Below are 19,248 nucleotides of genomic sequence, written 5' to 3' on the forward strand. Positions count from 1 at the left end.
AGAATTTCCTCTCTCACCTAGGCCCAACAAGGCCATCCTCCCCTACATATACAGCTGGAGCCATGGGTCCCTCCCTATGTGCTCCCAGGCTAGTGGTTTAGACCCTGAGAGCTCTGGTTGGTTGGTATGTTGCTCTCCCCATGGGGCCGCAAACCCCTTCAGCTCCTTCAGTCTTCTCTCTAACTTCTCCATTGGGAACCCCCATGCTCAGTCCAGTGATTAACTGAGCATCTGCCTTTGTATATGTCAGGGTCTGGCAGACCTCTAAGGAGACAGCTCTATCAGGCTCCTGTCAGCATGTACTTCCCGGCATCCACATTAGTGTCTGCACATGGGATGGATACCCAGGTGGAATGGTCTCCAGACGGCCCCTCCTTCAGCTTCTGTCCCACACTTTGTCTCTATATTTGCTTTCATGAGTATTTTGTTACTCCTTCTAAGAAGAACCAAATGTTCACTTTCTCAAGTAAAATGTCCTCACATCACTTTCTCTTTTTATAGTACCATCCTTCCAGATACCAGTAGGAAAAGTCGCCAGAAGACAAGAGCTGTAGGAAAAACCACCAACCCTGTCTTCAACCATACCATGGTATATGATGGCTTCAGGCCTGAAGATCTGATGGAAGCCTGTGTAGAACTCACAGTCTGGGACCATTATAAACTAACCAACCAGTTTCTGGGAGGTCTCCGGATTGGCTTTGGAACAGGTAACATTTGTTACAAGTTTAATTCCCTATGAGCTGAATGCTGCGGACATGCTAAAGTCCTAATTGTAATGAAACCATTGGGTGAACGGTCATTAGGAATCCAAGGATTCTTGGTTAAGAGGGTCTGAAGGGTCCAGCATCTGTCCTTTCAGAACCTAAGTTACTGTTGGCAGGTTCCAAAATCAGAGCTTGACAGTTCTGACTTTGTGGACAACTATCCTTACCTAGTGCCACTAATGAATACTACACTGCATGTTCAGGTCAGTGTACATGCATTTCTTTAATTCAATGGCTCATGAAAGTTAAACAATGACAAGAAGTATGCCCAAGAAGACAGGTACTGCCAACACTCAAGGAGGTAAGTGAACAAGTTAAGCCTATAGAGACTACCATTTCATCAGTGTGTTAGGTGTTTTATTTACATTGTGACATTTATTTCACAGTTCCAGGAGGCAGTTAGTAATAGTGCCAAAGGAACCAATACTCCAAAATAAAATGATGATGATGATGATGAATAAACAGTTCATTTCTGAGGCAAATTAAGAAATTGAGTCTTTAAGGCAAAAAGCCTTTGCCAATATTCCCAAGGCATCATCCTGTCTTCTCTACCTCAGTACATAATCCTCCCGATTCCCCTATGCCCTGAAAAATTATCATCCAGTTTTCACATTCACATTCAGATGAAGATCAATCATCTGGGAGCCATGAGGATTAAAATAAGGAAGCTACTTGGGTAGTAAACTAGTTCTTCCTTATGCCCAGATGTAAACTTTTCCTTGTCTTCCCTGCAAACCACCCCCCCCCCCCCCAATGTAAATGAAAATGTTAAACTGTCTTTCAGGAAAAAGCTATGGGACTGAAGTGGATTGGATGGATTCTACTTCTGAGGAAGTTGCTCTGTGGGAGAAGATGGTAAATTCTCCCAACACTTGGGTTGAAGCAGTGTTGCCCCTCAGGATGCTTTTGATCGCCAAGATTTCCAAGTGATTCTCATCAGCCGATTCCGTCATCAAAAACTACTCCCCAGGGGGATCTGAACTTGAGATGTGACTTCACGGACAAATATCCTCCCCCTTTGTCACTAATGACGACTATAAAGCATGCCCAACTTAATCTGCATGCGTTTCTTTGGCTGCATGACTCAAGGGAGTTAAACTATGACAAGATGTACGGCCCAGAAAAATTGTGGTGTGATGTGGACATTCAAGGGGACAATTGAACACGCAAGGAAAACTGAGCTGTTGTTTCCACACCAAAGAAAAAGTTAGCTTTCCGTGTTTCGTACCACAATCTGTGTTGCAGTTTAGGCCTGCCATTTGGTTATTAAAATGCTTGCTGGGCCCATAAATAGGAAGGTTATGGGCAAAGCGACAAGGATACTCCTGGGATGGGGCGGAGAGAAAAAGGACAGCGGTGATGACAACGACCTACATAATATGACGACGATTTTCTTAGTAGCCTCTAATGAAACATTGGATTCCTTCTTAGGGCAGTAAGACTGACTTCACTGCTCCTAAATCTGCCTTGAGAAATCCCCCCCCCACACACACACCCCACTCCTGTGACCTCACCTTCTCAATCTCAAATGGACTTTGGTGCCACCTACTGGCTGCCTATGGAATTCAGCTCTTGGCTTATTTTGGCTTAATTTTTGCTAAAATGGGTGGCAAGTCTGTATTTTATAAGACTATGCTAAAATATTGCATATAATTGATGTTTTTCTTATCATTTTACTATATAAAAACAGCATAAAAGTAGTCACAGATATGCTTTGCTACAAAGTTTTAATCAGAATATAAATTGCTCAACTGTAATGTACTTCCTATGTATAATTTTCATAAGGTATTTTGTAAAAACCCTTAGAATAAATTATCATGATTTAAATTGTGTTGGTAGTTTAGGCTGACTTCTTATATTTAAAAAGTACATTGCATTAGAAATCCTAAAATATAAATTCTCTAGTATGGCTAATTTCTCTGGAGTCTTCTTTGCAACTCTTGGCATTGTCTCACCTACCTGAGCTCTTTGCTTGTTATAAAAGGCAAAATTTTTACTTAATTCTTCTTAAATTTTTCCACAGAGATTTCTTTGGACCGTTTGATGCAGGAAACATCCCTCCACCTTAAGATCTCAGCTAGTTTTAATTTCTAAAAGCAAGCTCTGACTTAACATAGATTTAAGGAAGTCTGGATAATGCGTGAATGTGAAATCTTGAAAGATGTTTTATAGATGTTACCAAACCCATGTGGCTCTTGCCTATAACCCCTGACCTAGAAGACTGAGGCAGGAGAATTGTTGCAAGTCTAAGGCTAGCTTGGGAAACGTGGTGAGACTGGTCTAAAAACAAACACAAACCAAACAACACTAAATAAACAAACAAACAAACAAACAAATAAATAAGCCTACTAGATTATTTGCCTTTTCACAAAAACAAAGACTGCAGCCTTGAATCCACTGGGTGCCGAGTTAATAGAGACCCCTCTGAGGTTGTGCTGAAATGCAGTGTCGGTGCAAGTCCTGCCTGGCACAGCACAATCATCTCCCAGCATGCATGCATCCCAGCAGCACTAAAGAAATCAGTTGTCCTCCTCCAACCCCAGTCAAGACTTACCTGCCTTCTCTCACCCCACACCTCTTACCTTCAAGATACCAACGGGGCAGTAAAGCTCCCACCCTCCCCCAAAGAAATGCAGAATGAGACTTGCTTTGTTTTGTTTGTGCCTGGGTGACTTTTAGGCATAGACCTTCCTGAAGCTTCAAAGTGTATTTTTGATCTAGAGTGAGTCCTATTGCAAAGGCTTGCTGAATATCCCAAAGAATATTTCTGCGGTTTTCTCAAGTGTTACACTAGGATTCTAAAACCTGTATCCTCGATCCTTACTTAGTCTCACGCTCATCCAGTTCTTTGGACTCTTACGTTAATGGTGTGCAGAGTAGGAGTGATAAGGTCTGCCACTGGCGTTTCCCCATGAATCAAAGTGTAGATAGATAGGTAAGCAAGGTTCCGCCCCCCGGGGTAAAAATCAGGATAAAAGTTGGCTAGTGTCCTGAGACTGCATCTCTTTGTTCACCTACTTTTCTTTTGTGTTGGATTCATTTTTTTAAGTATATTTTATTTTTTGATGTCATATCTGTATATAATATATTTTGATCAAACTCACCCCCTTCTGTTCATCCAGCTCCTTCCAGATGCCCCTGATTTCTTTATTTCAACTTCTTCTTTCTATAGAATCACTCAGTCTAGTTGGTACTGCCAGTTCGTGATTAAGTGTAGGGCCATAAGCTGGAGAAAGGGCAACCTACCCAGGGTAGCATCTCTGAAGAAAACTGGTGCTTTCTCCCCCAGTGACCGTCAACTTCGAATAGCTATGGGTGGAGCTCCACTCCCATTCTGTTGTGTGACAAAACTTTCCCTGAGGAAATGCAACACACACATCTCCTTTCCCCAGAAAGGGATTCCACGACAAGCCAAAGTATGATACCATCAGCAAACCAGTGAGTTTTATTGGGGTTACTTACAGGAGCAGAAATGACTCAAAAAAGATGCCTGCATCACCAAAGCCCACCCAAGCATGGGTGACAGCTGCCCAAAGCTGGGAACCTGGAGCACACTGCACAGCCTGCAGGCTACTCAATAGGTTGGAGAATGTCCTTTCCATGTGCTTCAGTTGGTCTTAAACCTAGTCCAGGCAGCCAGTCTGGTCTCAGAGTCTTCTTTGTCGTTTGTTTAGCCCAGTCAGTCTGGGAGTGACTGTGAGCATTTACCATTTACGCCACTGGGAGGGGCCTGGTGGATCCATCAGGCTCAGGGAGTTCCTAAAGCTATCTGAGTTGTTTACCTTCCTGCTTAAAGAGCTTCCCTGCAGAATGATATGTGTGAGGAAACTGTTACACTGCATACTCCTGTGGAATTTTTGATCCTTTGGGGGGTCTCGTGAATACACTTATGACTGCATGGGTTCACACCCAGAAAGCACCCTTTGGTGTCCAGGTGACACACTGGTTTGAAGCTGTCAAACCTCTAAATCTTTTTATCCCCTCTTCTGTGATGACCTATGAGCTCTGGGGGGAACAGGGGGCTGGTAATACAGATGCTGCATTTAGAGCTGATTATTCCAGTCCTTTATTCTTCATATCTACTGCAAAAATAAATAAATAAAAGCTTCTCTGCTAAGGGTTGAGAGCTGCACTAATCTATAGATAGAAAGATAAATGTTTAGAAGGATGTTCTATGTCCAACAACACAATAGTAATAAATTCTTTCCTTAGGCCTCTAACCTACCAAGCCATGGATTATTTCTTGTCCCAGTTAACAGTACCCAGGTGTGAATTCCCCCTTGAGGAATAGACCTTAAATTGAATTGCATTCATGTCATCTTTGCACCAAGGCACACATCTTACTGAGCTGATCTTATTGTAGGGTGCAGGGTTCACAGCTGGGTAAGACTGTTGATGTCCTTCCCCCCAGCAAGCCTACAGAACACCTTCCAGCACTATGAAAGCTAGTCAATAAAGAAGACACTTTCAGGTCCGTATCAGCTTGATTTTCTGTATTCTGTGACAAATGCATGTGTGTCTTCAATAATAGGTTCTTACTATCAAGTCCTGGTGAGCAACCAAGAAAAATGAAGATAGCCTGTGTAGTTTTAGAAGTCTCTGGGATTCTTGTGATCAACTGTGGGGAGCCGACAGAAGGCGGCTATCACCCTTGCAGCCATCTTGAGCCATATACCCTGAAAAGAGATTTGATTACATCAGCCTGCAACAGCTGAGCACACTCTGATAACATCTTGTTTTAGAGACCCAGGATCTTCCCTTGGGTGTGTGAGACTTAAAGGTGTGTGATTTAAGGGGGTGACTTAGAGATCAGATTTAGAGACAAGGCCTAAGGGCATGACTTAAAGGTGTGACTTAGAGGTGTGGCTTAGAAGTGAGACATATTTGGAGGGAGGCAGACAGAAGAGTTGAGTACAACTTGGAACTAGGAATTAGGTTAGAGAGTACAACTTAGAGTACAACTTGGAGTACAATTAGGAGTAGGAATTAGGCATTGAGAGAGAAGACACTTGGACTAGAGAAGTCGAAGAATTATTAGGTATTAGGCACTTGGCACTTGGAGGAAGAACTTGGAATTAGACATTAGGCACTTAGCACTTGGAAGAAGTAACTTGGAACTTGGAGGCACTAGGGACTAGGAATTAGGGACTAGGAACTCAAGACTAGGGACTTGGAGAGAAGAAGAGAGACTGAAGAATAAACAGGATTGAATCACACTCTGTCTGGTCTCCATTCTTCCAGTCCGTCCTTACTCTCTCTCTTGCTGAACCCTGACCGGAGGACCTGAGCAGCTTGGGGCAGTGCAGGCTCTAACAGTTTAGCCCCCAAGGCTTTTGGCAGTGCGGATTTCAACATTGACAGAGTAGTCCGAGATATTTTGGCCCCCAAAGTGGGGTAGTGCAGTTCTCAACATGTTGGCCCTCAAACGTAGGGCAGCTCGGGCTGAAACAATCAACAATTTGAAGGCAAATGTCTTGTTCCTGACACCTGGCTTTTGTTCGGTGATCTATGGCTTCTGGGGAGAATTTTGTCCCCTGTGTAAGGTATCTCCAATTAAATATATATACATATACATGTATATATATTCTAATATTTATATTTGGAAAGCTTATAAAATAGGTTTCCTCAAACTTTTTCAAACATCCCATTTGTTAGTACCCCTCCTCCTGCCCCCTCAATAAATCTTTTGAGGTTCTTCATTTTGATTAAATAAATATATATATATATATATATATATATATATGGATTTGAGGTTACAGAAGTTAATTTGTACTTAATGAAATACATTTTTAAATGTCGAAAAACTATTCAACAGACAAAGATCCCTGAATATCTGTTATGTGTATGGCGCTTAGATAGGTAGTGAGGGAGACTATTATCCCATCCTGGAGAAACAACTGCTGCTAATATTTTGAGAGTTTTTTCCGACTCTTAGAAAATATATTTTGTAATTTCAGTTTGTTATCTTACATAACTATATAAGGTAATCAACAATACAATGTTTACTATATATAAAACAAAAAGAAAGACATTCTAATTTTCTGGTCACTTCACTGTACAAGTTCTAGTTCATGCAATGTAGCTTGAGATTTAAGGAAGAGGTGTACAAATGAGAGAAAAAGTTACAATAAGTTTGTTTACATTTTTGGTATTTTCTTTTTTTCAGTCTTTTGGGTAAAATTTCTCTGACACGTTCAGACAACTATATAATCCATCTTAATAACTCTCACCCCTGTAACGCGCGCCCCCAAAATCCCTTTTCGCCCGCGAATAAGGACACGGAGGCAGTAATCGGGTATCACTACAGACGAGGCTTTACTTCTTGTAACAGCAAAAGCGGAAAAGACGGAAGAAACCGGAAGAGGCTCCCTTAAATACACCCTAGAGTGACGTATTCACTTTTGGTTGGCTGTTCGTTCACCACCCAATATGCCTCGGGATTGGCAGTGACTAATGGCCCGCCTATCAGCCTAGCAACTGCGCAGATAATTGTATAGCCACTGCTAACAGCAGCTTCTTACACACCCCCACCTTCTCTTATTTCCTTCCCATTGATGATGCCTCGCCCCCTTCCTTACAAATCTTTCCCCCAGATTCCTCTCCTTTTGTTTTGCTTTTTTGTTTTGTGACTCTGATTTTTAGCCAGGGTAGTCTATGTGACCACAGTTGGAACTATCCACAGTAGTCTGGTTAATATACATTTTTAAAGTCTTTGCAATCCATTTGTACAAAACTTCAGTATTTGTTAAAATTTCAATTTAGCAGACCAAACCAATACAGAGTTTAAGAGTGGTAACTCAGTAGTGGCTGTTGCATAAAGAGCCTGCAGCTAGTTGACTAAAGAAACTCTAACTAGTTCACTGGCTTATTGGCAAGGCTGGAGCCAATGAAGTTGTTTTCTGATTCTTGCCAACATTTGTTGTATAAAATACAACAGTCTAGCCACCCTGTCTGTGGCACTTTTTCTTGATGAATGATTGTTATGCATGAGCCCAGCTCACTGAATGAAAACTATATTGAGCAAGCCAGCAAGCAGCCATCCTGTCCTCCGTCCTGTCCTCCGTTGTTTCTGCTCTGGTCCCTTCCTCGAGCTGTTGTCCTGGTTTTCCTCAGGGATGTACTGTAACCTGAAATAAATCCTTCCCTCAACAAGCAGTGTTTGATTTATCACAGCAGCAAAAAAGTGAACTAGGATTGCTACTAAGTTACGGTTTGTAGTGGTTTTGAAAATGCTTAGCTCAGGGAATGGCACTATTAGGAGGTATGATCTTGTTAGAGAAAGTGTATCACTGTGGGGGGTGGGCTTTGAGACCCCCCTCCTAGCTGCCTGGAGATAATCTGCTCCTGGCTTCCTTTGGATGAAGTTGTAGAACTCTCAGTTCCTCCAGCGCCATGCCTGCCTGGATGCTGCCATGTTTCTGGCCATGATGATAATGGACTGTCCCAGTCCCAATTAAATGTCCTTTATAAGAATTGCCTTGGTCATGGTACCACTTTACACCAATAGAAACCCTAACTGAGACACTGTTAAATGTAGTTAGGAGCAAGAAATTCTGCTATTGCCATCAAATAATAGAGTGAATGCAGGGAACTCACAGAATGTATGTTTCACAGGGCAGAAGAAAGGATGTGTAAACCTTTTCACTATAAGAAAGCAGAATGTGGTGTTTCAATGCCTATAATCCAACATTTCAGAGGTGAGATAGGGGATCAGAAGTTCAGGCTACATAGTCGGTATGAGGCTGGCCTAGGCTAAGTGAGACACTGTCCCACAAAGAAAGAAGAAAGGAAGAAAGGAACAAGGAAAAAGGAAGGAGAGAGGAAGGGAGAAGGAAAGAAGATGTGATAAAGCAAAAGTATGAGGAGACAGATATATTTAATCTGATTGGAAGTGTGCGCTTGTGTGTTACAGCACCCTGTTGTTATGTGTAATATTTATACCATTATCAGTTGAAAAGTTTGAAAAAGTGTAAAACGTTAAGTTTAGGAAAGTTCCTAGCCCTCAGCCTTGCCAGCCCTGCACAGAAAAGAAATTTGTGATCTTGGAAACAACTGCAAATATTTGAGACCAAAGGGACCATCTCACCCTCTTGTCTAGTGTTTTGTTCTCAGCGAATGAGGAAACATTTAAACATTCCTACAATAGTTTTCATGACACATAGGCTTCTTTGTCACCACACGGGTACACGTGAAATCTAACTCTCCAACGCGGACATTACACAAAGAGCCAACGATTTCTCTTTTCTAGAGTTTCACGGTACCAAGTTTATTTTGATCATCAAGTTTTGTACCTTTCTTTTCTTCAGTTACTTTTCTAACATAAGTGCTTTCTGTGCCATGAAAATTTCCCTTTAAACATGATAATGATCAATTAGCTGTTTCTTTTGGATATTTAGGGTTCAAGCTTCTTAAATATTATGAGGCAGATGGCAGAAGCTTTGCACACTTTTTTTTTCCTTTCTTCAGATTATTTCAAACAAAGAGCTCCACACAAGGGCAATTACCAGCTCAGAATACAGTTAAAGCACTTTAGTTAGCATAGACACTCTTAACTGACTTTCAACAACACTTTACAAGTCCTGGAAATCTTAAATAATAAAGAGAACTTTATTTATTTATTTTTACTGGTTTTGGTGGATGAAATACCATCTAATTTTTGCTTGCATTTGTTGGATCATTCTTGAGGCTCAGCTGTTTCTGTCTCCTTGTTTTTAAAATATATTTATTTCTCTTTTAACATGATTCTCTATTAATGCCTCTAAGCTTTGTATTAATGTGTCAATCTTATCTGACACTTTTATACATATTTGAATATCACCTTTGGTGTCTTGAACAGACTTGTATCTCTGTCTCTTCATTGTGCAAGGCACAAGTGTAATCATCATGGGGCTTTTTGCATTTTGTTTCTGATTTGATCTTATCTGTATTGTTCACTGTGTTTCTGTCTGTTAATTTATTTTCCCAATAGATAAACAGAAGGGTTGAGTGTCTAACTAAAGGTATCCATTCCCAGAGGTAAGGTCTGCATTAAGGGAAACAAAAGAAATTTTACTTAGAGCAGCTGAGCTAAGACTTGGGTCCAGACTCTCCTTTGTGTGCACCCACGGCAACTATGTTTCTATAGACAGCAGTTTCTTTTCAGAACAAAGAGGAGAATGAGTCTCTGTAAGCTTACTTTGTTTACTGTTATGAGAAATCAGGATTTGTCCCCTGTTGTGAATAGGAAGCTGACTTTGTGGATGGCTTATAGCTATGCGGCATAGGCGGGACAGTGGCAGTGAACTGAGAGCTGTGATTGGTTCAAAAGACAGGCGTAGCCTGACCAGATTGGTTCTAAACTCCCCCTATTACCTCACTGCATTCTACAGGTCTGTCCACCAATTACAGGACTCCTTACTGGAAAAACCAACTGCTGGAGAAGGCAAAGCGTCCATAGCAACGCCGTTTTGAACTCAGAAGGGGGAAAGACTGAAGTCAGTTCTCCCGCGGAGCGTCTATGCCGCAGGAGGAGAAGACACTTAGGATGGATACCCCACCCCCCGACGAGATCCTAGGAAAACAAAAACAAAACCTGCAAAACCAGGATGAGGATTTGGGGTTTAAGGAAATGGACGGTCTGAGAGAAGCTTTGGCCAACCTTAGGGGACTGTCTGAGGAGGAGAAGGGCGAGAAGGCAATGCTCCGCTCCCGCATCCAAGAGCAATCCCAGCTCATCTGCATCCTGAAACGCAGATCCGATGAGGCCCTGGAACGCTGCCAGATCCTAGAACTGCTCAACTCGGAGCTGGAGGAGAAGAGGATGCAGGAGATGGAGAAGATGAAGGTCCAGAGTGAGCACGTCCAAAAGCTGGAGAGTCGCTTTATGACTCTGGCAGCCAACCACGAGATGATGATTCGCTTCAAGGATGAGCACAAGAGTGAAAACATCAAGCTGAAGGAGGAGAATGAGAAGCTGAGGCAGGAGAATAACAGCCTCTTCAGCCAGGCTCTGAAAGACCAGGAGGCCAAGGTACTGCAGCTCACTATACACAACAAGGCCCTGGTGGAGGAACTGGAGGTCTTGAAACAGAGATTTGCTAACGAAGCCAGCCAGGCTCAGGCCCGAGAGAAGGAGCTGCTGGGTCTGCAGAACCAGCAAGCCTGTGACCATGCCAAGGAGACCGAGGAGCTGCGTAGCGAGCTGCAGAGCATCAAACAGCAACACCGGCAGGCCACGGAACAGATGGGGAAGGACCAAGAGGCTAATATCAACCTGAACCAGGAGCTGCAGGCCAGGCTGCAGACTGTCATGCGCGAGAAAGAGGAGCTGCTGCAGCTCTCTATGGAGAGGGGCAAGGTGCTTCAGAACAAACAGGCTGAGATCCGCCAGCTTGAGGAGAAGCTGGAGATAGCAGCCATGGCCAAGAAGCATGCGCTAGAACGCTTTGAGCAAGAGGCGGTGGCCGTTGATAGCAACTTGAGAGTTCGCGAGCTTCAGCGCAAGGTAGATGGGATCCAAAAGGCTTACGATGAGCTGCGTCTCCAATCAGAAGCCTTCAGAAAGCACAGCCTGGATCTCTTAAGCAAAGAGAGAGAACTTAATGCCAAACTCCGCCATCTCTTTCCATAAGAGAAATTGTGCTTCCTGTTATCTCCAGTTAATACTTCGAGTATATGTGCCTTAGATTTATGGCAAAAGCAAAGATAATTCATTTACTATACTTTTAAGTACAAAAACCACTTTACTATGACGTTGTTGTTGTTACTGTTGCAAAGTTAATTTTCATTTTCAGTTCTACCCCCTAGAATACATTTAAGATTAACCAGAGTCCCCACTGTGCCTTCGAAGATTTCTTAAGATTATCCATATCTCTACCTCATAGCTCACTCATTCTCAGACTCAGACATCTTCCTATAGCTTGAAAAGCTGTATGATTTGATGGATCCTAAAATGAACACGCTATTGTGAAAAGGGAAGACACAGCCCCATTAGCCATTGCAGAACAACAGGCTCACAGCACTGTAGTTGGGCGAACAGATGTCAGCATGGTAGAACAAACACTTCTCATCCAAAAGAATCTGATTGGATCTGATTTTGTATTAGCTTGACAAGACAAAAGTTTGATCATTCACTTGTGTGTCAAAGTATAAAAGCCAGCTCCGTTCTCTTCATTCTAGTGAGCATTAAGATTCCAGTTCGTTAAATCGATCTAGTATTTCCTGCAAGTTTATCTTACTTCCACTTTCTTGGTTTTCTCCATAATAACTGAGAGGATTTAGACGATCTTTATTGAGGCTCTCAATGCTTTCGTTTTCTATTTTTCAATATGTTAATAGGCAAAAAATACCTCAATTTAGGGTAACCATTCATAGCAGATTGGGTTGGATTTTGGTAGCAGCTCATATATTGTTTTCTGTTTCTGTCAGTATATTTTTGTGTAATTAACTTTTGTGTTTTAAAAGTCCAAGCTGAATGTGTATATGCATATTTATGACATTCTTTGTAGGAATAATTCAGTTTTGTAAAAAAATCAGCTATTTAACATAGTTAAATGTAGATGAATGTAAACTTCTTAAGGAAGTTTTCAAGTTAATTACCAGAATATAATTTATTTTCTTATTTCTTCTATATTTAGTTATTGCTTTATATGCAATTATGAATACCTATAAGATAGACTATAGCATAGTAATTTCCTTGTTCATTTGGTACCAGGAACACCAAAAGTTACATAGCAAGTTTGACTTACTTTAAAAAAAAAAAAAAAAAAAAAGAACTATTACTTGGGGACTTTCTTTGCTTCTTGTCGTTAGTTGTTTGGTTGTTTTGTGAGAAAGAGAAACTTACACAGCCCAGGTTGCCCTTGAGCTTACTACATAGACAATGCCATGATATAAATGAAAAAGGAAGACTAGACAATGTGATTGTTGTATATCAAGTATTGCTTTTAGACTGTTTGTGTGTGAGTGCTTTGCCTGCACGCATGTATGCATCATGTGTGTATCCAAGGAGCTCAGAAGCACCAGATTCCCTGGAACGAGAGTCATAGATGGTTGTGAGCCGCCATGTGGGTGCTGGGAACTGAGCCAGGGTCCTTAGCAAGAGCAACAAGTGCTCTTAGCCACTGAGTCCTCTCTCCACCCCTACTAAGTCAAACACTTTTTGCACTCAGACAACCCAGGGGAGGACGTGTTGTCACCATTTTATAGATGAGACAGTGAGACTCTAGAAGGGTGACTTGTCTAAAGCCGTGAAGACCCAGAGAGGCTGAGAGAGATCTAAATTGAGGGCTCTTAGGCAGGGTACCAGGGGACTCTCTGACTTGCTCTAATCCTTATTATTGTCATGAAATTAGTGTTTTAACAAAGGGCATCTACTTTTATTCTTGTGCATGACACTGCCAATTAAGTAAGCAAATCTGACTCTGGCTCTAAAATCCATGCTTCCTCCAAGTACATAAACTACCTTTGACACACAAACACACACATGGAGGGGGTGGGGTGGTATTATTTATGTGCGACAGCCCTTTGTGTTTAATCTCTGACCATTCAAGAGTAAGCAATCAGGGTACTTCCTAGAGTGCTCGCTTCTGTAGTATTTATCGTTGGAACAACTTGACAACATGTAAGCTGCCTTATTTTAAACCATTATCTTTAAAGGGAAAAATTTAAAGGCAAAACAAGAAAACCCTTTTCTAAAGCATACCTAATTTTTTTTTCAATACTTACAAGCAGTAACCCTATTATGAAAAGCAACAGAATAGAAAGGCTAAACTTACAACACCTTGTCTTCTGTGATGCCGATCTAAGCATGATCTCTTGGAAAAGCGCAAAACCGTAAGTCCTTGGCGTACCCTGAAGGATGACTCTAAGTTCTAAAGATGTGTAAGAATTTGCAAAGAGAAGCGTTGATAAACTGCCATGTTTTCAGAGCACTGCCCCTGTTTCAGTGAGTGGAATGAATTCAGGCTAGTTCTTAGGAAAGGACAGGTGAAAAACCCAGGTCTCCACAGCTCCATTCTATTGAAGTTAAGAAAAATGTTTAAAGTCTTGGAAGGAGCCCTGGCACCAGTGCCTATTATTTTACAAAGCACTCTGTCACCAAGATACCCATGGAGTAGCTATGGCTGAATCAGGACCCCAACCAAGTGAATCTACCTTCCCCACTAAGAGACTGAGCAGACCTTTAAGATCTAACCATTAGGGCACAAGGAAAACGGTCTGTAACTCTTACTTCTCTCCCTAGTGCCTACCCTACCCAAACAGTTGGTGTGTCTTCCAGCATCCATTGTCCCAAACCAGGCCATCTGGAAATGCTTCAGGCAAGCGTTTTCAGAGGGCATGTTGCCATGATTAATTCAGATGAATCAGGTTGTACCACTGTGATGGGGATGAAGCTAATGGTATGCTATGTCATGGGGAAAGCTGGAATGAAGGGAGATGAATGTTTAATGGACCACTAACAGTCTCTGCTGTACTGTATCCACTTAAGTTCCCAAGTCCATGGCACCCAGGGAGTACTTTTTAAAGAAATGTAATCATAAATCTTGGAAACAGTTATCAGAATGTGGAACACTGGCTAAGAATAGGCTTTTGCAATTATTTCCCATCTTCCTAAGAACACACTACTAGCATCTTCTAAATGCTACAAACGTTGTAAGCCTAATGGCCTGGGCTGTGCAGTTGAACATCAGTGCTTGACAAGCATCTCTCCTGGAAAAAGTCAAGAACCAAACATTTCCCATTTGTAAAACAAATTAAGAAAAACTTCCCCTTGAAAAACCTGCCTGCTCATTCACTGCACCTCTAATTGACTATGATATCCCACAAGTCCCAACTCCCCAGGCTCACAGGGGGACCCTGACCTTTGCTAGCTGCCAGATTGTTCTCATCTACGTTCTGACCCACTCTTCCGTGGTCTCATCTAAAATAATGTTCTCTTTCCTATTGAAGGCTTAATACAGTTTGGATCTTAAATGTCCACATGCCCATGTGTGAAAGGCTTGGTCTGCAGAGGGAACACCATTGGGAAGTGGGACTTGAGGCTTAACAGAAGGTCTTTAGGTCACTTGCGACTGCGGGGGACTCTGAGATCCTGATCCTTTCCTCTTTCTTTGCTCCCTGACCATGAGGTGGGTGGCCTTGCTCTGCTGTGTGCTCCAGACAAGATACACTGCTGGGCCCCACAGCAATGGGGCTAAGTAATCATGGGCTAAAATTGTAAAACTAAGTGAAACTAAACTTCTCCCCCTCATCAGGCAACTGTCTCAGTATTTGTTATAGTGATGGAATGCTAACATGAGATTATAGATTCATTACATATAGTAGCAAACAATTAGAAATAGCTTATTCAGCATTAAAGAGCAAGCAGTTAACTTTACCTTTTTTAATTCAACACAACTGTGGTGAAATTTTTTTTAAAAGATCTTTGTTATATAAATATCTTCAGGATACATTTGAGCAGGTGAAACAATATAATGTATACTCTCTCTTGTGTCCTGTGGAGAAGATAGGCGACTATGAATATAATTTATTTCTAGACATACAAATAAATATTAAAAACACACCAATGAAAGTGGTTATTGGGCTGGAGAGATGGCTCAGCCATTAGGAGCACTGACTGCTCTTCCAGAGGTCCTGAGTTCAATTCCCAGCAACCACATGGTGGCTCACCACCATCTGTAATGGGATCTTGTGGCTTCTTCTGGTATGTGTCTGAAGACAGCTACAGTGTACTCACATACATAAAACAAATAAATAATTAAAAAAAAAGAAAGTGGTTATTAATGGTGTAACAAGCCATAGGGAATGAAGTTGTCAGAAATAAGATTTGGAATGAAACTTCTAGGTATGGGCAGTTTTTATGTCATTTGTTTTTTGAACCATACACCACCTTACATATTCAAAAGATAGTAACATTTAAAAATAAATAAATTTAAATTTAACTTAAAATGGAAGAATCTTCTACATGTCTGCTTAATTTCCAGTAGACTCCATTTCTATGTGAATTATTTAAGGCCTGCAGAATTTTCTTTCCCCAAGTAGGCAGGCAAGATCTATTTTGGAGCAAGCCACGCATGGCCTGACAGATCTGGGTCAGGTCATTCAGCTGGAAGCTGCAACTCTTCACAAATGTTCAATAGCATATGGAAAATCACAATATCTTTTTGTACACCAAAGAGTGCCTTCTAGTGTCTAACATCTCTCTCTTAAATTTAGAGATTTGAATGTTATTACCCTTTCTCATGGATTTTCACATTTTTGAAATTTTAGATTTTTTATATTTATTTTTCTTGGTGTAGATCCATTGTACATGACAGTGTATTACAAGGGCTGCTTTCATACAGGTATACTGTGTTCTTCGAGCCTATTTCTCATCTTCCAACCCTACTCCTGTTGGTCTCCTCTGTCCTCCTAGACATTTTCACTTCTACATTTGTGTCACATGTATGTTTGTAAGTAAGGTATGTATCTATGTATATAACTTTATGTATCTGTATGAAATCTAGAAATGACAAATGAGAGAAAACACACAATATTTGTCTTTCTGAAACCAGAGTACTTTGCATAATATGATTATCCCCAGCTATTTCTATTGTCCTGTATAACATACCTTTGTGGTTCTTTATGGCAAAAAAAAAAAAAAAAAAGTTTCGTTCTGTCTATATACGTAACTTTTTGTCCGTTCCTATACTGATGGGTACCCTGATTGGATCTATAATATAGCTATTGTGAATTGTGCTACAAAAAGCGTAGTTATAAACATAGTCCCGTGATATACTGACTTGTAGTCCTTTGGGATACACAGAACTAGCTAGGTTATAAGATACACCTACTTTAAATTTTAGGAGAAACTTCATACAGATTTCCATGGTGAACGGACCAGTGTAGATCCCCACAGTGCATGTGTCTGTCTACTGTCCACATCCTTACTGGCATTAACGTTATTTTAATGCCAGTTTTCCTGACTAGAGTGAGGTGCAATTTCAGTGTAGGTTAATTTGCATTTCTCTGATGGACAATGATACTGGACATACTCCGACATGTTTATTGGACACGTGTACTCTACCTATCAGTTGTTTGATTTCTTACCTAGTTTTATGATTTCTTCCTATGTTCTAGATGCTAATTCTATGCCAGATATGTAACTAATAAAGATTTCCCTACAATTTTGTATGCTCTCTTCACCCAATTGTTTCTTTTGCTGGGAAGAATGATGTTAATTTCATGTGATCCCATTTTTCACTTGTTAGCATCATTCCTGAGCAGCTGGGGTCCTTTCCAGAAAGGCCTTCTCTATATCTTGAAATATTTCTCTTGCTTTTCTCTCTAATAGTTCAGAGTTTCAGGTTTTACTTTAAAACGTTTGATCTGTTTTCAGTTGATTTTTGCACCCAGTGAGGGATAAAGATTTAGTTTCATTCTTTTGCATGAAGATATCTGGTTTTCTCAGCACCATTCTTTTCAGAAGAGGCTTTCAGTTTTGTAATGTATATTTTTGGCATGTTTGTCAAAATTCAGATGATTGTGGCTGCATGGGTTTATGTTGTATGTCTGCTATCCTGTTATAACCTTGGATTTTAGGTATGCATTTTCTCATATGCTCAGTCTTTTAGACTTTGAATAGTGGTTTTTGATTTTGCTCTAACAGAGGGATGTTGGCAGAGGCAGGGCAAGCCAAGTCATTATAGCCTTTCAGTCTTACTTACTACATTTAATATATTGCACTCATCCAATAGATTGCCTCTTACAATCTATTCTAGGCCAGGTACTATGTTAAGTCCTGGGATACAATGCAAATAAGACCTTATTCTCTTTGGATTTGCTGTCAACAGATAAGAATGCTCAAGAAAGGGATGAATAGGAAAACACATATAGTCTCCAAACCTAATCTAGAAGAAATGAGAAAAGGCTTTTCCTAGAAGTGTGTTGTGTAATAACATCCTAGAGGTAGAGTGTACAGTAATTGTCTAAGACAGTGATTCTCAACCTGACCCCCAACCATAAAATCACTTTTATTGCTACTTCATAACTGAAAATTTGCTAGTTATTAATCATAATGCACATATCTGATATGCAGGACATTTGATATGTGACTGCTGTGAAAGGGTAGCTCAACTCATAAAGGGGTTGTGACCCCTAGGTTGAGAACCTCTTGTCTAAGAGAAGAACACAACATGCAAGCATTAAGGTGTTAGAAGGCCAAGGACCTTCTGTGCCTGGGTAGGGAAACCATCTCCCTTCATTCATCCCTGCCCACTCCCCTTGAGTGATCTTTTAACAAAAGTACATCTGGGTATCGAGAAAACAAGAGAACTAAAATCCTGGGTAACAGAGATATGAACAGAACCTGGCATGAATTTTACATAGGTGTAACTATGGAGAGAGATGAACGCTCCTAACAACTCTAGAAATAACATTTTAATGGATGCTCTTAATGGAACATGTTCTAATGAAAATGGAACTTCAAGGAGATCATTGCCAATTGTATTCATTAGTACTAGTGGTTAGCTGTAATGCTGAACTAATTATACATATTTCAGTTAAAGCAAAACCATGTTGATGTTATTAAGGAACAAAATTTTTAGTGTCTGAAGGCAGATATAAAAGACGTTTAAAAATCTTTTAGTCTTAAATTCAAATAAGTGGTATTCTAAATTCACAATATTTTTCTTTTACCAATACTTATTTCTTAGCTTCATCAGTTGAATGACTGAGAGCAAAGGCAACCCAGTGCTATGACATCCCAAAGGCCATGTTGGTGACCACTAGAAACTAGTTCTACTTAATATCTCTTCAAAGAAGAGAAACTGATACTGTGGCTAAACTAGAAAAAGACCATGATGACCCTGAACCATCGAGTTATAGTAGAAACAGACACGAATGTTGTTTTGTCAAAAACTGAAAACCTAAGTCGGAGGGGATCTCAATGGCCAGAGTAATTTGTATCAAAATAATAATATTGAGTGAAATATAGAATATTTTTGCAAGTCTGAATTCATCACAGTAGACAAAAAGAGGAAGAAAACCAGCGTCAAACAAAAACAAAGGCAAAATGGTCTCTTAACTTATTTCTCTGGAAATTGAGTGGACATTTAGTCTACTTTTCCTGGTCCCTGTATTCCAAGGAATAGAACAGCCCATCTACAACGAGACAAAGTAGTGTTCAATAGAACATAGAGATAATATATATAAAAACCAATACCTTACAACTTGTAGAGAAGTAATCTGACACTGAATAAGGATTAATACACTGAACATGGTGCCATGTGCTTATATACTCAGCCCCAAGATTTAGATTTGGGACACAAAGGCAAGACAATCACAAGATTGAGTTCATTCTATGCTGCCTAGTGAATTCTAGGCTAGCTTGGGCTACAGAGCAAGATCCTGTAAAGAGAGACAAGAAGATAGAGAGGAGGAGGAAAGAGGAGAAAAGAGAGGAGGTAAGTGGAGAATTTTATAACCCAGCCATAACTGTCATTAGAAAACACTGACCAGAAAACAG

The 19,248-nt window shown here is 40.7% G+C and overlaps 2 protein-coding genes across 22 annotated transcripts in view; both read left to right on the top strand.

The window, feature by feature from the left end:
- Positions 1–2,594, top strand: part of Sytl2 (synaptotagmin like 2) — a 111,745-nt gene extending 109,151 nt beyond the window's left edge. For all 21 annotated transcript variants that reach the window (XM_076937717.1, XM_034500443.2, XM_076937710.1 and 18 more), the window contains 2 exons: positions 502–707; positions 1,549–2,594. In XM_076937717.1, the coding sequence (XP_076793832.1) occupies positions 502–707; positions 1,549–1,694 (352 nt within the window). In that variant the 3' untranslated portion in view covers positions 1,695–2,594. The remainder of the gene's footprint in view (positions 1–501; positions 708–1,548) is intronic.
- Positions 2,595–10,168: 7,574 nt separating this feature from the next.
- On the top strand, positions 10,169–16,916 carry Ccdc89 (coiled-coil domain containing 89). The gene has a single exon (XM_076937739.1). The coding sequence runs from the start codon at positions 10,261–10,263 to the stop codon at positions 11,371–11,373; it is 1,113 nt and encodes a 370-aa protein (XP_076793854.1). The 5' UTR covers positions 10,169–10,260; the 3' UTR covers positions 11,374–16,916.
- Positions 16,917–19,248: the final 2,332 nt, after the last annotated feature.

The sequence above is a fragment of the Arvicanthis niloticus genome, chromosome 1 (assembly GCF_011762505.2).
Source record: "Arvicanthis niloticus isolate mArvNil1 chromosome 1, mArvNil1.pat.X, whole genome shotgun sequence".
NCBI lineage: Eukaryota > Metazoa > Chordata > Mammalia > Rodentia > Muridae > Arvicanthis > Arvicanthis niloticus.

Excerpts from the sequence above, each read along its gene's own strand:
- Ccdc89 (XM_076937739.1), top strand. The coding sequence starts at position 10,261 with ATGCCGCAGGAGGAGAAGACACTTAGGATGGATACCCCACCCCCCGAC.